At 41.9% G+C, this 20391-nt stretch overlaps 1 protein-coding gene across 1 annotated transcript in view; it reads right to left on the reverse strand.

Annotated features, from left to right (window-relative positions):
• Positions 1–1295: 1295 nt before the first annotated feature.
• Positions 1296–20391, reverse strand: part of Cda5 (Chitin deacetylase-like 5) — a 34117-nt gene continuing 15021 nt past the window's right edge. The window contains exons 7-16 of the mRNA XM_089589295.1: positions 19275–19489; positions 19052–19098; positions 17502–17639; positions 15868–15903; positions 15103–15296; positions 6824–7049; positions 5078–5207; positions 3411–3718; positions 2249–2447; positions 1296–1670 (exon numbers count right to left, since the gene is read on the reverse strand). Of these exons, the coding sequence (XP_089445421.1) occupies positions 1506–1670; positions 2249–2447; positions 3411–3718; positions 5078–5207; positions 6824–7049; positions 15103–15296; positions 15868–15903; positions 17502–17639; positions 19052–19098; positions 19275–19489 (1658 nt within the window). The 3' untranslated portion in view covers positions 1296–1505. The remainder of the gene's footprint in view (positions 1671–2248; positions 2448–3410; positions 3719–5077; positions 5208–6823; positions 7050–15102; positions 15297–15867; positions 15904–17501; positions 17640–19051; positions 19099–19274; positions 19490–20391) is intronic.

Here is a 20391-nt window from a genome sequence, read left to right on the forward strand (position 1 = left end):
GAAGTGGTCAAAATTTTTACAAAAAAGCATAAGATAATAAATTAAGTAATGATACGAGATACACAAACTACCTATACGTACGTACAACGTGAACATTCACGTATGTGTAGGGGAAATCTTCGACCGGCGATCGATGCGTCGATCAACGCGAAAAGGTCAGTCTGCCTACCGATACGTCATCGGGCCGCAAGAGACCACGCAATCGTACGATCACGATCGGCTGTCGAAGCTACCCTTTTTCGATGTTATTGCTTACGATTTCAATAACCGTGTTTTCTCTGATCCCATGGCGTACTCGATCGGTTTCCTCGAGCTCAGTCGAGTTCGTCCCTTGTAAGTATAAACAATTACTAATATTCGCTGCAGTACCGAGAGGACGGATTCGTGGACGCATCAGTGGACAGAACTGCGGAATCACACATCTTACGAACAACTCCTTGTCAAATATACATGAAACTTTAATTGTTTGATTGAATATGAAATTTTTTAAATTATAGTTCGTAAAACCTGTGTAACTGCAGCTTCGTCCACTCGTCTCTTGGTGGCTGTGAGAGAAACTGAGTATTATTAAAGCAAGATATTTCGTCAACCTCAAAGATATTGATTAAGTTGCTAAAAAGGGAGCTACACCAATAAAAATAGGACGATACTTACAGTTTACGAATAAAGATCGATAGTAGTTCAAAGTCAAAGTGGATGAAAAAGAGAACTAAGTTCGTCCTTGATCTTATTTCATGTTGATTGTCGAAATTCAAGTTTTACAAACGATTCCACTTTGACCTCGATCCATCGGAATAAATTGTTGTAGAGCTAAAATTACAAATATAAAGTACAAATGGCTTTAAGATTATGCGATTATTATTGTCCATCAAAATTTCATCAAGTCGAAAATATTTTCTTCACTTATCTACGTACCAAAGCGACACTTTTGCGAAATCAAGTATAAATGCCGATTTTCCGCCCCAACCTTCGATCGTCGAACCATCAAGAAACGATTCGATTTCGCAAAAATCACGCCAAGTTAGTTTCACAAAATATCGAAAAAAAAGAATCTGTGTCACTTGTTAAAAAAAAAAAAAACTTCATTCTTTTGATTATCCCTAAAAAAAAAAAAATCTCAGAATGACACCACCGATTGCATTATCATTGCCAGCAACCGTGCGTACGCGTGGACCGCAAAAAAAAGTTGACCGAGTCCTTCACAACGCTCTACATTCCAAGAATCGACACGCACACTAGCTCGAGCCGAAAACAAAGTTGGTCAGTAGTTCCACATCTTTCCATAGAAAAAAAAAAAAAAAAAGGAAGAAAAACATACTTGCACGAGTACTACTGCTTACTCGCGCAAAAAAAGTCCTCTCCAAGTACATACCCACAACGACGAGTAGAGCGAGAAAAGTCGTCTTTCCTCTTCCTCGTTCCGTGGGAGGATGCATGCAAGGCATTTCGCGTGTGTTTTATGTATGTGTGTGCGTGTGCGTGTGTCAATAAGCGAATCGCGAGGCTCAGTCGTGACCGTCGATGTCGTTGTCGATGCGACTGCTGCGGATTCCCGTTTTACCGGTCCACGGGTAAATGTCCGGGCAGGCCTGGCACGTCTTCATGTAGCGCACGCCGCTCTTGTGCCACAAGTTACACACCTTCGGGTTGTTGCACTTCTTCGGTCGGTCCTGGGAAATTTGCCGATCGTTACTTCTTTTATTTATTTATTTTATTTTTGTTATTTTTTTTTTTCATTCCAATTTTCGTTGGTTATTGGATAATGTACTTTGAATGAAAATCATCCCGATCGAGATTTGGTATGTACACATTCGAGCAACTCGGGTTATTTTAAACGAAACGTTTGGCCACTTATAACTCCGCATTTCTCTCGAATCTGATACATCACGCAGTTTACCACGCAAACCGTACTGACGCAACGATCCTTTGAAACGCTCGAGCCGATTAAGCCCGAGATTTATTTTGCATTCCTTATTCTCCCGCGATTTGCTTGAATAATTTTTTTTTTTTTTGATAATGCATTCACGTAAAACTTACTTTTCTCACAATGCGCACGAGAAACAATTCACCGAGTGAGAGTAAGCGCGCGAGTTTTTCACACAGAGTTACGTTTGACCCCGTGATTTCAAAACCTAATAAAAACACAAACACAAATAATCGATAGGCCCAATACGCGAGGTAAAATCAATGCCAAGTTGATGGGGTTAGACGTTTTGGAGGAGGGAAGATGGGGGGGGGGGGTACTTACGGCGTAGTTGCATCCAAAAGGCTCGAATCTGTCGAGGAGGGCGAGGGGCGTGGGGTTCCTGACCCACTGGAGGGCCTGCCAGTTCGTGATTATCCAGACGTCGTCCATCGCGACGATCGTGTCGAGGAACGAGATGAAGCCCTCCTTGTGGTGCGGCTGGGTGAACCACGCCGCGTGATAGAAGAGTCCAAATGGAGCTCTATTGGGGCGAAAACAACAACAAATACATACCTTGTCTCGTATCGATTAATATACATGTACGTCAGATGAATTTGTTGAATTGTAGCATTGTCGTGGTGTGCAACATTCATTATGGGTTTAAAACATTGGACAATGTTAAGCGGTGAGAAAAATATTTGTTTTCATCTATAATTTTAAGATTATTTTAATGCTTTCGAGAAAAAAAAGGGAAAAAAAACAACAGAAGTACTTCACCCTCAAAAACTGCAAAGTTAGTACGCGTGGATTAATAAAAATTACGCGCACGTCTCATCAGAGTCAACCATACATTGTGCGCGCCGTTGCGCAACCGCTTATGTAAGTTTATTAAAAAGTCGGGTTATTTGTTTGGTGTCAGTCCCCTCCACCGGACACTCGCCAAATGCTTTATTAAAGCGTCCGATGCACGCGCAAGTGCACACGCATGGGTACTGCGCGCTTTTTATCCTCCGTATACCTTGAATGCGCCTAATGAACTTTCAATGGGTCTGCATAAATTTTCAATTAATTCCGCCTGACATTGAGTAAGTTTTCCCTCGTATGATTATGTGCTCTTCGGATGTCTGCGGTGCCCGTGTGTATAATGTGTGTGTATACGTGAGTCGTGTACGTAACATTGTTCGGCTTTGGGTTTCGTTTGAATGCCGTTGGTCTACGAGAATGTCAATTTTAACGAGCAGACGGTTCGATAGTTGAAGTATCCGATGATTCTTTTACAGTACGTTTTCGTTTGTTTAAAACAAGTCTAATCAGCTGTCACTGAATTGACTCTTACGATTTTTACAAAAATCTTACCAGTTTACAAAAATTGCAAAATTGTTTTTCCTCAATACCTGTGATTTAATTTTAAAATATACAATGCACATGCGTTCGCAAATACATGATACTAGACGGGAAGCAGTCGTGTCAAAAAAGCGGGAAAGAAAAAGAAAAATCATCGAACCTGTTGGTGGTGTAGTGTCGCTCAAAGTTTTTGATCAGCATTTTGTAGACGCCGTCGGAGGTGGGTGGGTTGCTACAGGCGTCACCCATCGAGCACCTGCCTCCATTGAGATCCTGCCACATGACCATCGGCACCTCCCAGAGTCCTGGGTAGGATCTCGTCGGACAGGGTGGGATCATGCAATCGTGGAAGAGCTTGTAGTCGAGGGTGTAGGGCCAACTTGGCGGCCGATTCTCGTAGATCGGCATCGACGAGTCGTACGTGAAGTTTGTATCCCACAGCATTTTGAACATGTTGTTACCGCCAACCTACGGGATTTTTTTCATCAACGCAATTTTATAACGCGCCAAACCGCATTTTACTGTTTCAAATGTCACTCGTGCGGATTCTTCGAATCGACACGTTTCTACAGTGTATCATCGATGCCACTCTGATATAAAAATCGCAAAAAATAGCATATTATTACGTCTATCAACGGGGACGCGTCGTCCCACGACGCCCACAAGCCTCGATCTGCCAGCCACAATAATAATAAATCGCGAAAAGTGAACGTCGATTCCTTAGCTGCAGCACACACAACAATAGCAACGACAACGAGAACTGCTCGCAAGTGAACGTCATTTCACGTCAAAGGAAAAAAAAAGAAGCGAGCGCTAGAGAGAGGATCTTCTTTCTTTTTTTTTGCTCTCTGTCATCAGCGAACGTATAAAGAGTATTGCGCAAAATGTGTTGCCTATAACAAAGTTTTTCATCCCGAGCGAGGAGACTTAATAACCACCAACGCGAGTGTACCTCGGCACGAGTCGATGTATCCCGAGGCGTTTCGATCCCCAGGATAAAGGGCTGTTTGTTCTCGCGCCTGCCATCACTCTTCGTTTGAAAAAACCTTCTTTTTTTCATTCGCCATTCCCTTTTCCTTTCAAATCGCACAACCGAGGATTCTCGATGCGTTTTTAAACGACGAGGGTGTATTGCGCAACGCCAAAAAACAAAAAATTGCTCCGCGTTTTTTCCCCAACACCCACGTCGCACGCACGGAAAGAGCGCGCCGTGGAAATTAATTCTCGCGAAGATTCGTGATCGCGAGGGATGCCTTTTTGATTCGTATCTCTTTCTCGCGCGCGTACGCGCGTGGAATTCGTTTTGACATCTCGTGCGTGCACACAACGCGGCTATGTTGGCGCGCGCGACGAAGATTGATGGAATCGTTTTATTGTGTGCTTGGCGATGGTGTGGTGTCGCAAGGGAGTCCGCGGCGCGGAATCAAAAACTCGTTTTCTCGGATTGAGCCGTTTGGAGCTCACTTTTGTATACGATTATTGAGAAATCAGTGCGATTTTTTAACATTATTTTCATTCGATTGTATAGTTGGTTGTAAAATATGAATTATTAAAAACGTTCATCCGAGTCCAATCGGAAATAAATATAATTGAAAAAAGTAAAGAAAAAGCAAAAAAGCTCCTCGAGACAGCAAGCGTATCATTGTTCCCTAAAATGATGCGTATCCGCGATCGTAAATAAATCCATCTTGCGTGCCTACGGGTCGTATAATTATTTCAAGTCCTCTCCGTGCGAGAAAAATTCAGTTCTCACCTCCAAGATGCCGGAACATCCCACCTAACGCTACATGTTACATAAAAAGAGTATTAAACACGTGGTGTACTTACCGAAAGGAAAGGAGCCCTCATGCCCCTGACGTCCTCGAGTTTCACTCCTCCGTAAGCGGACAGGATCTCTCGTTGACCGGCAACCTCGCGGGACCATTTTCGGTGCGAGAACTGCTCCCCGAAACTATGACTGCACGTCAATGCAACAAGGACAAAGATAGCTCGTTAAAATTACATCCTTGGACCAGTTACCTACAATCACTCATTCGAGCATCACACTACACTCACGAGGATCCTCGACAAAGTATGGGATATCAGCTTTGGTGCACGAGGTTAATGTACCTCTATAGGGTCGTATTTTGTCATTCGCTTGGAAAGTGTGCGTACGGCTACTTGCGAATTCGAGAGTGTACACTCGGTTATACCATAGCTACATGCGTACGTGTGTACGTAAAAATTTTTTTAATTTTGCAATCGTGCGCATACGCGAAAATGTGTTTACTCATCGCGGTGAATTTCTCTAGCGATATCCGCATTGAATTTTAAGATTAATTTCCAAGCGAGTTATTCAAACTTTACGTGGATTAAACGTCGCATTTTGCAAACTGTATATATTTACTTGACGGATATATTAATTTGTAAAAAAACCATAGGAAATGTATCTTACTGTATCTGATAAAGTGAATCATTTCCGATAATTTACTATCAAACAAAAAAGAAGACTGTCATCAATTGTACTGTAACCACGAGCTGGAGATACCTAGTCGAGGATCCCATTTGTCCAACCAACCCTTTTAAGACATACATTCGCAACAGACGTAACAAGTATTTCTCCGGGTACGACTTCACTCGATACGTCCATACATTTGTGATATGATTCGTTAGCAATTCGCGAAACAGCACGACGCACATATCATACGTGCCGTGACTATTAAATGGTGTACCGAATGGGACGCGCGCGATAACGCAAAGTGGTCACAAATGAAACGACTGTACTCGAATAATGGGGCACGGACACGGGAATATTAATTTTTCGGCTCCACTTCAGCGAGCCGTAAAGAGAAAATAAGGTTTATGCATGTATACATTTGCGTTTTGCGCGCGTATGTCAGCGGATGACGGGTTTCATGTGGTTTAATGGACAAAAGTGACTCGCGCAACGGCACACGAGGAGACACGGACAAGAGATTTCAATGCCGAACCTGCACGAGCGAGTAGATACATAAACTGTGAAGCACAGTGAAAGAACACGAGAGCTCAGAGTTATACGTTGGTCGATCAATTGGGTTTGAAAAATGATTTTTGCTGTACATGCACCGTTTATGACAATACCATCGTATTAGGATACGATATGGTACGCAACACTTTTTACACAAAACCAAAAAAATGGTACTGTACACCTGTTTGTTTAGATGTGATCAAAGGATTAAAAACATCTGATAAAATCATAAGTAATGAACTATCCACAAACCACCTCGTAGGGAAATTTTCACAGTAGTAATCGAAAGAATCTCTTAAAATACACATCTTTCTGAAAATGCAAACATATATATAGGTGTCAAACCACGTAACTCCCAAAAGCAAGCAAAACCATACCAAAGCCCACGCAAAGCAGCACGCATTTTTACACAAATACGTTACACATGGATATCATTGTTATAACACACACAAAATTTATGAAAATTTTTGGCCTACAATCAGGTGAGGGAAAAGTAAGGACGTTGTATGTACAATATCCGCACAAAAAAAAATTACAGTATAATACAATTATGTACACCACATGCATATGTCCGCATATATACTCACGATACGGTGTGCGAGGCGATCTCGTGACCCCCGGCGTACAAGTTCTGCACTTGGCTGTAGTCCGTCCACTCGTGCGACACGTAGAACGTGGCACTGATCGGACACCCATTGGGATTCGTCCGGCCTTTTTCAAAGAGATCGGCGTAAAGTCCCTTGTTGAGGTCGTTGACCGAGTCGTCGAAGGTCAACAGCACTATCTGCGGTATCTCCTCCGGCAGGTAGTCACCTGATATGCACAAGTGGATACGTACGTGATGGAGCCGTGATACACGTCATTGCGAAATGTCGATCGGTGTAACCAGCAGCAACGGCATCGGTGGACACGCGAGTAGGAGCGACACGTGCGTATTCATGTGCGTTTTTGTGTACAGTGGGATAAAGGCCGAGCAGGAAAAACAAGAAACAAAAAAAAAAAAACAACATTTACACACATAAGTTAGCTTCCATATTATTTGTTGTTTAATTCGTTAGCTCTGCGATCGCATCGTTATACTATTATTGTATTAGCACATCGTATTAGATGATCGGTCAGTGTGTTATTAAACACATGTAGTATGTACACATCCGCCGAGGAGAAAACTCTCGCTTGACGTGACTCTTTCTTTTTTTTTTTTTTTTTTTTTTTTCTTCTTCGCTCTCCCGTTCGTTTGCATGTTAATGAACGAAGTGCGTTATAATATACGGCTTCGGGAGAAATTTTCCTCCTTCCCTTCGGAAGTGCCTAATGTACAGAATATGTACGTATGTACAAGAAAAGTCGCGTCGTCTTTTTAATACCGTGTCTTCATTCGTATGTGCTTGGAGGTATATATTATGTACATGTATATTTTTACACAGACGAGATTTCCTCTTCGGCGGATTGTTGTATTACTCAAATGCTCCGTATTTGTCTTTACATCGGAGGACACCGCGGAAGACGAAAGTGTGCCGCTGTAACATATATGTCAATGGCTGTGTGATGTATACCATACAAATCTGAAATAAGTACTTTGGGAATGAATTTTTTCGAAAGATTTTTGGAAAAGATTAGAATCGGGTGTGCAGTATAAATACGCGGCTCGTCTTTGGGAATCGTTGGAAAGCTGATGGTGCGCTTCTTGGAAGTGTACAAATCTCTTTTGAGAGAAAGTGAAGAAAAGAAAAGTCCATTTTGATACCGTATGCGAGCGGAAAAATATTGTGCTGTATGTGTGCCAGCACCTGTCGTTGGACTCGATTTCGGTATGATTATTTATATCGTTATTATCTCTGGGATGGTTATCGCGCTCAATGCAGTAAAGTCGAGTTATTGGCTTTTAAATTTTACTTTACCTTTGTTTTCTGCGATAAAACAGGCGGAGAAAGGCATATGGTTACTTGATGGATTTTTCGTATCAATAATAAATATATATTTTCAAAAAACAATTTAACGGTTTGAGATTCACGAGTCAAATCTCATGGATTTTTTTCATTTGGATGCAAGTGCAGTGTCAAAAATTATTAATCTCAAACCGAAACCTTTACTTATTTTGCTTAACATACGATTAACAAAGTAGGTAGCTATTGAATTTAAAAATCGATGCTTGAGATTTCGAGCAAGAAGATGCCTTTTTCTTTTCAAATTTTGTGCACAGCTTAAGTAAAAAGACTTTGTGTTTGCTTTGCTAATATATATACACTGTGATTTTTCATGCCTATAAAATTTTCACAAGTATACACAGCTCATCAACATATATTATACTTGTAACAGAGCAGCTGAAAATTCTCTCTTCCAAGATGTCCTAAAATCATCATATTTGATACCTACAGATGTGACAACGAAAAAAGTCAACGTCCTTAGGAACAAATCGAGTGTGCATCAGCAGCCGTACACCTAACAAAATTATGCACACGCATGTATAATATATACACGATGTACATGATGGATTATACACATGAACACAAAAAATGTGCAGATTGTATGTTAAAAAAAAAAAAAAAAAAAAAAAAAAAAAAAATACCACAGCAGTAGCAGCAGCAGTCCCTGCATTTCTTCCGGTGTGTACATAAACATAAAGTGAGTCAGGGAAACAGTGTGTAACAAGCCTCAGTATCAGCCGGACGCCGCGCATTTACTTCCGAGTGCGCGGTACAACGATTCTCTCGTGAATTATTAAATCACGTCCGCGACGGAAAAAACATCAGCAGAGAGAACTCTCGTATACACACCACAGAGACGTATGATCGAATGATTTACCAAGTGTATACTCACACGCGGCGAGATTGAATCCAGGACTTACGAAAGCGTCGGAAGTGATTTAGTGATCCAACGGACCCTCGTGTATACGTTATACACGCGATAAGACGTGCGTGTTAATTAAATAGTTTCCTAATTAAATTCTCAGCTCGGTGTGGGCCACCCAATGCACGTACGCGCACTGCTACAGCTACCGATTTATTAAGAAGCGAGTGTTTACAGATGCGCGCCTATATGTGTGTGTACAATAGTTTTTTTCTTCCTGCGCGTCGGGGATGATTACGTTATTGATCGCAGGTCGCGGGGATTTATTTACCCCCGGGATATCTGCGGAGTATTAACTTGGCTCGCTCTCCGTCGATTACTACCTTTGATCGGTACGCTTAATAACACCGATACGGTACAGAAACGCAGTGGGAGCTATTGGTACTTTTTAATGCCGTCATTTGTCATCGATTTTTTTTCTTTATAGGTATACATTATCAGTGTACGATATCGAGCAATAATTTAAGGACTGATCCGAGGTTGATCTCGAAGCGGTGACGGTGGGGTCTTTAAATCTGTCACGAGAGCCGGGCGCGCTTGCGATCGATCAGACTTTTCGCGAGTAAGCACCGCAAATGTGGGGTCTAATCGTTTTAATGAATCGCCCAATCGGTTGGCACGAGTTTTCCTCTCCATCCGACGATGGCTGGGAGAGAGTGTTTGTGTATTACGTTGGATTCGTCTAGTGGTCAGAGAGCACGTATCATGTTACAGATTGGAAAATTCGATACACGTATGGCTGGTGCGGATATGGTTTGCATGGGATGAGGATACGCTAGTTGTGTAGGAAAATGATACCGACGAGGTTCGTTTTGAAAATTTGATCTGTACCTGCAATGTGTGTCCATGTATGTACATAAATTACATAAGGTGTTGCAGGTCATTGGATATTCATCCAGATGCTTATGGGAATACCCGAAACTCTGGTTCATAACGAGCAGTCACGTTATACGCCTAACGAACCTTCACAGCGTTAGTGATTACAAATGTTCTCATTAGAACCGTATCAATGGCTATATTCATCATTCAATCACAACTCACGCAATGTAGAGCACGTGGAAAAAAAGTCACACAGCTCGTTCGGTTATCCACAACGATCGGACAGCATATAGCCCGACAAACAGACAGACTTACGAAACGGTGTGCGAGGCCATCTCGTGCCCGTCGACATACATGTTCTGGACCATACTATAGTCCGTCCACTCGTGCGATACGTAAAACGTCGCGCTGATCGGACACCCATTGGGATTTCTTCTGTCCTGCTCGAACAGGTCGGCGTAGAGCTGTCGGTTAAGATCGTTTATGGCGTCGTCGAAGGTCAACAGCACTATCTGCGGCGTCTCGTCCGGTGATAAGCTACCTAGTTTGATGTTTAGGTTCGGTGGTTGTTACTTTTTCTTTCAAGGGCACCATCCTTTGAGCATGTGACAATTTTTTGGGTACACAAGAATCGACAAGAGGAGCACACCGATCGTTCCCTTTGGACGTTTCTTTTCGTTTTTTTCTTACCACTTAAACGTTTTTTTTTTCGCCATACGAACATGTACTTGTTTAGCAGAACATTATGTATAGAAAAAAAGTCTTTTTCTTCTCTGTACTTTTCATTTACGCGTGTAGAAGCTCTACTGTACTTAAGCTTAAAAGTTTGTATATTTTAAATAACATTCAGTTTCGTTTATGACTCTAATTTATAAAAATTCATCAACTATACAATTATCTTTGTTGCCGATTCATCATCAAGATTTAAAGTATACAAACATCGTCAGCAGTTGGAAGTAATGCATCAGAGATATTTGATAAGCACCAAAATTTTATTTTTTGGAATAAAATTCATTGCCATCGTTGTGTCTTGACTACTGATTTCGATGCAAAATAGACCAGCGAAACAAAAAGTATCAGCCGATCCGGTGCATTTAAGCGTGAGTATTCCCGATCATTAGAAACACAAGCACGTGTACCGAAAGGCAGAAAAAAAAACCCACCGAAGAAAGTCATCAGCATAAACACACGCTCCTCTTTTCAGGAAGTGTACAGGTACACGCTGCGCCGCAAAAAAACTCCAACGAAAGTTCAAGGTTTTTTGGCAAAAGACTCTCTCGAGCCGACAACCCGATCGATGTTGATTGAAACAAGTGCGCGAATCGGCTGCCGATTTCCGGTTCGCACGCGCGCAAAGGTGAAAACGATCGAGCCCCCAAACGAAAAATCGGTTCCCCCTTTTTAAAGTACCCAGTCTAGTTGAAAAAAAAAAAAATCGTCATCCCACGAGATACGATCAGCCATCAGCGTTATCGATCCCATTACCCCCGGAGCATTAAAATTAATAAGCCACTGTCGAGAACTACAAAAAAAAAAATCAATAATCGCCAAGTAACCAATAGATTTTAATTCTCTCGCAAAAAGATCGAGTCCGAGCAACGATATACATACGCACAGAGTCACACCGAGCTCGCGCGCCCACAGGAACGATTACCCGAATAAAAGCGGGAAAAGCAGGCGCGCACGGAGAGCCGAGCATACGGAAAAACCGCTCGACTTTCTCGCTGATTTTTCCAATTGCCATAGCGGACTATCAGCGTTTCTCTCCCCGTGTCCATAAGCCGGCGAGCGACGTTATCTCTTTTGCTCGTGATTTTGAAAGGACGCGTGTGTGCCGTTATAATGTTTGTGGGTCTAGCGGGACTACCACGGTGTAATCGCGTGCCGATCTCCCGGAGGAAAGACCCGACGGGAGGGAGGGGTGAAAGTTGCGCAACCGTACACTACCTGCATGCATGTATTGAGGTACACATGTGTGTACGCGTATGGCTAAGAAAGTTAGCGGCTGCGACGCCGCTCAAGTGACAAATTTAATTGGTTTGATCGCTGCTCGCGCTCATGTGGGCCTATATATCGTATATTACTTGGCTGCTGCTGCGCTTATAGGAGCGTGTGGGCCATACAGGGAAGGCAGGACGAGTTGAACGACACGCTAATGCGCCCGATGCAGTACATGCATTATTGTATACCCTTCTCATGTAGATGCCCACACGTGTATAAACGCCGGCTAGGTGTGTCTCGTCAAACGTTATACACAGCGGAGGTGGAGTCGGTCCGTTGATGTCGCCGTCGTCAATATCACCGGGTGGAGCAGAATAAATGCGTTTTATCTTTAAAAATGTATTATTTACCCAGTGGTGCGTTAATTGATCGAAGGCGCGGTCTACGGCGATGCTTATCGGAACATTTACATTGCTAAGGCCGAGTTGTACTGCGGGCGCTTACCGTTATACGGTCGTTTTGGAAAAATCTGCACCGGCAGATTATGAAATAACGCAGCTGTTTAAGTGCACGAGAGACATTTTGAAAAAATATACATTCGTAAATATGACTGTTATTATTGCGCACCGAGTAGTCGTGTGGTAAGATAACGCGTTGTACATCGGTACACTTGGGCGATTTCCGTGGTAAATATTATTTTGCGATTTAAAATTTCACCAACGAAACTCTTCGGGGGAGTGGAAGAAAATACCTTGCCCTCGACCGCGTTATTACGCAAACAGCAGCAACAACCAGCTGTCCACTCCCACGGGAGCAGGCCCGCGCTCGTTTCTCCCCCCACCCCTTCGCCGATCGCAAAATCAACGAGCGCATAAATACAATACACACCGCAGCGATTGTCCGTCCGCGTGTTCCCGTTGGGTTATTAGATTGCAATTTCCACCCACGATTTCCCAGCCCGAGTTGGCCGGCCTGTGTACGATATGCCAGAGATCGGTATCGTTCTCACAGTGGGCACCATGAAATGGCACTTAAGTGCATATATTGCAGCCATTGGCGAGCGCCCGCGCGGCCAATTATTATTATTATAAGCTCGCGGTCGTAAGCCGACGAAGGACACGCGCTTTGTAATACATATTGTCGCCCTTGCGAAATCCGCCGGTATACATCGAGCGAGTCTTTGTGTGTGTGCGTGTAAATGCCCGATCTCGCGTTGTAAGGGATGGGCGTTAGTTGGTGCTGCTGATAATGGCAGAATTATCCTATTTTGCATGGAGTGGCACACGTTTCCTGGTTAATTTAACGGCTGGAGGAGCGATTGTGCTTGAAAACCCATTATCCCGAATCTACGGCGCGGAATGGAAAATGAGCTCGTGCATGCGGGTAGAGATTTCTATCCTTTTATGGGGTGTTGTGTTGATTTTTTATGTATGCATGTTCGTGTGCGCGTGCCGTTGCGAGATGATTTTTACATTTTGTTTCACGTTGTCGTTAGGTTTACGGTATACGAATATTGTTTTCGGTGTACGCATCAGGAAATGCGTCGTTAGTGCGATATTTTTGCCGTACCTTGTACGTAGGATATTTATTGTCTTCGATTTACTTATTACGAGCGGATAACGATACGAGCATACCTTATTCGTTGGGTCATTTCGCGGAGTCGATTTGTTTTTTGAAATTCCTCGCGTAATGCGATTTAATGAATCGCTTATTGTATCCGGCTATACGTATGATTCTCTGTCAAAAAATATGTAAATCGTTGGTGCGTATGTATGCAATTTCTTACTACAAATGGACCAAATACCTCGGTTCTACAAATCTTTGGGATTTCAAAAAATAAAAAAATAAAAAATAAACCACGCGTGTACAAATCATTTCTAAATCATGTATACGAATCTCGACTACTCGATCATCCAGATCGAACCTTCATAAGCAGAGTAATGATACAACCGATTTTTGCACATACAATACCGTAGGAAAGCGAAAAAGTTTTCACACCACGTACACCTATCCCGTACACTGTATACATATGTTTTACTTTGGCGCGTGCCGCGCACGAGCGAGTATCCGCGAGCTGGTGTGTGTACACGTACCAAAGTCGTTCGCGCGTTAGAATCGGAGAAAGTCCCAAGAATCAATCGTCGGAATCGGCGTGTGGCGAGTACACGAGCGCGTGCGCGCTTCCATATTCTATACACACATTTGTATGCCTATACATGCTTGTTTCTATACAGTGATGGCTTGATTTGCGTCCACGTCGTCTTGAGTCTCGAATTTTCAGATGCCACTCGACACTTTACTGTTTGCATCGAGAGGGAGCGCAAAAGTATCGGTAAGGTCTACCACATTACGACACATCGGGAATACGATCAGCCAGTCGGTAGCATTGTTTATTTAATTGTTCACGGGCAGGAAAGTTCTCTATTTTCTCCCTCTGAGCGAATGATCATTAAAGTCAAACAAACGCTGGTTGTGCATCTGTTTTTTTTTTTTTTTTTTTTTTTTTTTTTTTTTTTTTTCGTTTACCGATCGTCCGCTCAAGGAGCGTCGGAGCGATGATTACTCGTTTCAGCCGATCGAGGGGCTGAGCTTCCCATTGAACAAACCTCTTTTAATTGGCATCGAAGAAGTTGTTCGTCCGTTGTGATTGTTATTGTTGTCTGGAGCACTGTATGTTTTAACGAACAAGTTTTTCTAATGAAAACTCCACTTCATTCCATACACAAGAGTATATGTATACCTGTACACCCATAATGCAAAAATGAAGCTGAGCTCAAATATCGCCGTGCATCGAGATATAATCACGATCTAAGATTACCGTGGCTAATGGATACGCATACTATGAGTATAACAGTGAAAAGCTTTTCCAACGTCGTAAACTTAACGCTATTGATACACGTGTGTCACTCCCAAACGACTTCCGCCCATTGTTAATTTGTATTTTAATAAATCGATTCATTGACTTTGGGAAGAAAAAATCGGTTTACCAGCCGATTTCCGTTTGTCAAGTTAATGGCCATCAAGTACGAATCCATTAGAGAATCATAGTCTTGGCTACTTGAAAAGATACTATCTGTTTTGTGGTAGTTTTAAATATCGGCAATTTGGTTGGAACAGTTTATCAATGAGTTTTTTAAACGTAAGGGGGAATTTTATTTCAAAGATGAAATTCGTACTATCCATATCTCTGATTATCGTTACTTCCAACTGTACGCAAAACCGAATGAAAGCACCCATAAATGAGAAGTGATGGACATACCTGGTATATCAGCACCACCACAGCTGCAGTCGGGAAGGAGACACACGTCCTTGCGACACTTGGCGGCCGGCTTATCGACCTGAGGGGTGGGGTAGATCGGTGCCGGTCTAATGGCAGGGTGGCGGTAGATGTCGACGAACTCCTGGACCTTTGAGACGATTTCCGTCGATGGCTTGAGGGTTGGGCGCAGTCTCCTTCGAGAATGAAAAAAAAAATACATGTATCTACAGGTTCGCGATGGAAAATGCGAGCAACACATCTTGTTCCCGCTGTTTGGTTTGGTTTGGATGTCTTGCCGATTTCGATTACGCAAGGATGCGAGTGAGGAAAAATTGCAGATCTAGTTACACGCCCTTTTATGGTACACGTGTTGAATCAAACACCAAATAGGAGACTTGACTCGTAACATGAGTGGGTGTGTATAAGCCTTTTGACTTTATGGAGCAAAGGGAAATTTTTTTCAGCAAAATATTTTTACAAAAAAAAAATTTTTTTCCTAATTTAAAATTGTATATCCATGGCTGAAAGGCTTGAATGATTTTACAAAAATTTTATGTAATTTCTTGTACGGAAATTAAATGAATTCGCGTGGGATAAGCACATCCGTTCAACTCAAAAGCAACGAGAGTGTAGTTGTAATTTAACGTTTCAAAGGAGCTAGAAAGTCATCCAATAATTAAAATAAAGTGGCCGATCCGAAAATCCGATCTCATGGATCGGACATGTCAATATTTTTAAAATAAATACCACAGAAAAAAGACTTACGGAGGTGCTGTTCCACGGTTGATTTGTTGACGGGTTCTGCTAAAAAACATAAAAGTCGACGTCAACAATGTAATAATATTAGACTAATAGGAATTGGCGGTAGAGTAAAAAAAAAAGTATTCCAGAGAAGTGAGTTAGTAACACAAGTCAATAACATATTTTGAGTCGTTTTGTGATACGGGCTAAGAAGGTAATCAGAGAAAAACTCGGGATTTGAACATTTTTAGTTCACCCATCCCATTATCTCGTCTCTACCCTTCGACCCAATCGGCCGAGTGACACTTGGACGTGAACTTGTATAACACAATCACAAGCCAGTCTGTAACTACGTGGACAAGTAATGAAACTATCGTGAATTAAAATAAAATAATTCCTCCCGTGGAGTGGCCTTCCGTGAATCTATCGACGCCACTGTTGTACCCCCCAGAAAACAATAAAAAAAAAAAAATCTACCGCCACTCGGCTCGAGAGACGCGAAACAGATGCATCAGGTGAAAGTCGGCGGTTCGCAAAACGCACAAACCATCACTATAGCTCGGTCTATTCTCCTCTGGCGTGCCGATTTTTGTATCATAAAACCACAGTGTGTTTCACTGCGCGAAAACTGGGTCTCGGTCGCCGATAGAGGCTTCCTTTTCCACTGCAGCGACACTTTAACAGCCGGCTTCCTGGAACGCCCATATACACAGAGGAGCCTAGGAGATGACAGGTGTATCTTCGAGTACACGACACAGAGCCGATAATGTATACGCGCGGCGCCTACTTAAGTAATATATATATACATCGTCGTCGATGCCGATCGTGCTGTACATATATACATACACACACACGAGAGCGACCTTGCCTGCAGCAGCCGTGCACGCCGCCGGCAGCTTTCACACACTTTCATCCAGCGCCGGCGCCGCGTCGTTGTATATTCCTTGTGTATGTACTTATCCATAACGCACGTTGCACGTGTACGTAACACAAGTATGTGAGTGTAATAAGTTTATGTACCTTGCATGTTGTACATGTGCATTGTGTGTACGGCGATCGCGTGTATATACTTACAGCCCGTGCCCCGATAAAATACCGTACATATGTATGAGGGATCTGGTCTGCTTCGCGTGTCTTCCTTTTTCTTTTCTGGGCTCTTTTTCTCGCTCCTCGCTCTCTTTATTCGAGCATGTTGGTACAGCTTGATGGAGATGTTTCAGGATATCGCCGCGTGTTTTTTTTTTTTTTTTCTTTTTTTCATCTTCAGGTCACCACGTTGATGCCGATTTATGGAGTGTCGGGAATCGTTTTGACGTGAGTTGTGATCTTTGTTATTTTTTTGCGCAACTGTATTCGGAAAGTGAATCGTTAATCAAGCAGACCAAATGGTTGGGCTGCCTATACCGATTTTTCAATGTATTTCATTGCACCTCACGTGTAATAAAAAAAAAGGTCCTACAGTATATAGGGCAGATACTCCCAGGAGCCTATGTGATGTTCCGTACGTGGTTGAAACAAAATTTTCATTGGTGTCTAAATAGGCGATCGGTAAAAAAAAACAGTGTCCGAACATTTCGTCTAGCATATATATACCGTGTTATTTAACGTGACCGCAATAATAGATTGGTGTGTGCTAGGTATATATCATCGATACTCACTTTGGTGGGTAACTGGCAGAGTAGGACCGTGCGCTGGTCGCTGGTGGGCTCTGAGTGGTCGTGGTCAACGGGATGAAGGAGTCGATTATGGCATTGGGCGTTGTCACGTGGACGACTGGATGGCTTATCACGTTCGGTCTGGAGAAAGAGGAATCCGGGATTTTTATTTTTTTTTACCTTTTTCCAACAAAATTTTCTTACAATGTTGCAAGTGATAATGGATGAAATTTTTCTATTTATTATAATTTTCATCGGAGAAATAGCGGGTGTAAACGAGTTTTTGTCCGCTGTATTAGTACTTGTATCTTTTTTTTTACGTGAAAATTAAAATGAATAATACGCTGAAAAAAAGTAGCATTCACGTACCTATCGATTAAAAAAATTTCTCGCAAGGTGCCGTGAATAAAACATTATCCACGATCGATAAAAAAAAAAAAGTTTGATGAAAGAGACGGGATTCATCTCATCAATTAGATGTATACGTTTGGAATTCAATTCACCTGATTCTACGGGTTACAGCCAAAGTGTAGCCAAAAGGCAAAAAGAAAGCAGCAAAAAATGAAGCACAGTTTTTACGTAACGATGTTATTTCTTTTTCTCCCTCGAGAAAAAAAAGTACCTAACGATTATTAGACGCACGTATAGCAAAACGCGTAAACGGTGGCATGTGTTTTTTTTAATTTTTTTTTTTATTTCACTCGTTGGTTTGGGTCAGAAAAAAGAAACAATAATAAGGAAACCGAGAAATGGGAAAAAGAGCAATCTCGTTTTTGGTCTTGAGAGAAGAACGAGTGCCGATGGATCATAACTTTTGCGGCAAGTCCAATTAGAAGTGCGGTCGATTGTCCTCGCTCTGTTGCGTAAGAACGCGTCGCGCTAATGATCCAATTGTGGTGTGAAAATTAATTTTTTTTCTCTTTCCTTTTATTATTGTACATGTGAAACAAGCTTATTATATCTGCTGGTGAAATAGATGAAATTTTGCGGTATCGCTCGTCATTAAAAAATAATAGTGCTCAGTAAGAAATGCTCCGGGCGAAAGGTAAGAGGACTAATAAAATCCTCGTGGGCTGTTATGATTTTTACGATCAGGTGTTTTCGAATTTCAATTGAACTACAGCGTTGCATCATCTATCAGTGTTGCGAACATTTACTGATTAATAAATAGCAAAAATTTTTTTTTGCACGATAACGCTGCGTGTAAAGATGTTTTTAAAATCATAAATTGTTTAAATGAAAAATGAAAATTTCAATTGATCGTACGTTACGTATCGACAATTCATCACAATCCAACGTTAATTCGTGTTTGCTGATAGATTTTTAAGTCATGAAAAATTATGCATATATTCAAAATCTAACAGTTTGAGGAGTTTGCATGAACCATACTGTGTCTAAACACATAAGCATGTGGGTGTATCTTAAGATCGTGTTTAGCACCAAACACTATATAAATTCAATTGTATGAAATTCAACTTCTACACTCAATTATATCAGCTGAACTTGGCCCAGTATCAAGTATTAATGTACTAAAAATAAGAATGGATTATTACCTGAGCGATTGTCCTTCGGTGATGCGGAATTTGTTTTTGCTAATGTGCTGTAAGTACAGAAGAGTTGAGTTAAAACATTATCAATAAAAAAAATGAAAAAATGTCACCAAACGTCACTGCTCTTGGTAACGATTTATTTCGTAAAGTATTCGATAATGAAAGAGAAAAAAAAAAGAAAAAAAAATTTTCCTCAAGCGCGAGGAGGAGTCCGACAAAAAGCTACCTGATTATCATAAATATCGTAGTCCTGAATCGTAACATCCTGGTTGAGGTTGTACTTGTCAGCCTCGTGAACGGCGACCTTCTTGGGTTTCTGGGAGAAGGGCTTCGAGCTGGGCGACACCTCGGCTCTGATGTTCTGCTGCTGGTGCTGCTGAGGTGGTGGTGGCGGGGGTGGTTGGATGGGCGTCGAATGGTTCACGTGGAAGGGGCCGTAGTCTGCACAGGACGACGAGGATAAAACAATCAAACAAACGGAAGATCTTGCCGAGATTGTTCCATTATACATGTAAATGGGACTGCAGTGCCGGGCACCTTTTTTTTTTTTTTTTTTTTTTTTTTTCTTCGCATAAAATAACAAGGCATGGGAAGCATTGGTTAATTGCCGATTGTATATTATACGAAGGCGTGCTAATTCCAAGAGAACCATTGCTTTACACCGTGTGTACTGTTTGCTTTGTGCGTTAGTTGCGGTGTTCTCGGGAAATCGAGAAAATACACTCGATCGTACGTGAGAAACTTATACGTCTCGCGTGCTCAGATGGATTATTTGAATTTTATAATGTGCGTACGACTCTTTGATTGCCCGATGCGCAATTTATACTCTGCATTTTATTATTGTGGATTTTGAAACGTACGATTTTTTATGAATAATTTCAAAGAGCCTCACAAAAGACATTATTATTGCATATACCCCATTACTATTGCAACACACAAACCTAATTAGAAATCTGTATGGATTCATTATTGTACTCAAAGCACATGGAAAAAAAAACCCGAGACGCCGCCATTTACAAAAGATCCCCGAATAATTGTACAAAGGTATATAGGCAATCGGTAACAATCAGTCGACGGTTTTTCTTGAAAAAAAAAAAAAAAAAAAAAAAAAAAAAGGTTCAGAGTGGGCGGGGGGTCCTTCTAACGCCGTTCGCTTTCACGCTTCGCGTACAAAATCGACGACTTTCTCGACGAAAGATAAAAAAAAAAAAAACAAAAAAAAAAAAGGTATACATTCCCCGTTCCCATAACACACCGACATCGACGCGTAAGTACACACGGTACACACCGCGAAGGTACGTAAGTAGGTGTACAGCCGGGCGTTGTCGTTGCTCTTTAGAAAG

The sequence above is a fragment of the Copidosoma floridanum genome, unplaced genomic scaffold, assembly GCF_036245765.1.
Source record: "Copidosoma floridanum isolate Cflo_tuat_1 unplaced genomic scaffold, Cflo_Japanese_pri ptg000001l, whole genome shotgun sequence".
In the NCBI taxonomy this organism is placed as follows: Eukaryota; Metazoa; Arthropoda; class Insecta; order Hymenoptera; family Encyrtidae; genus Copidosoma; species Copidosoma floridanum.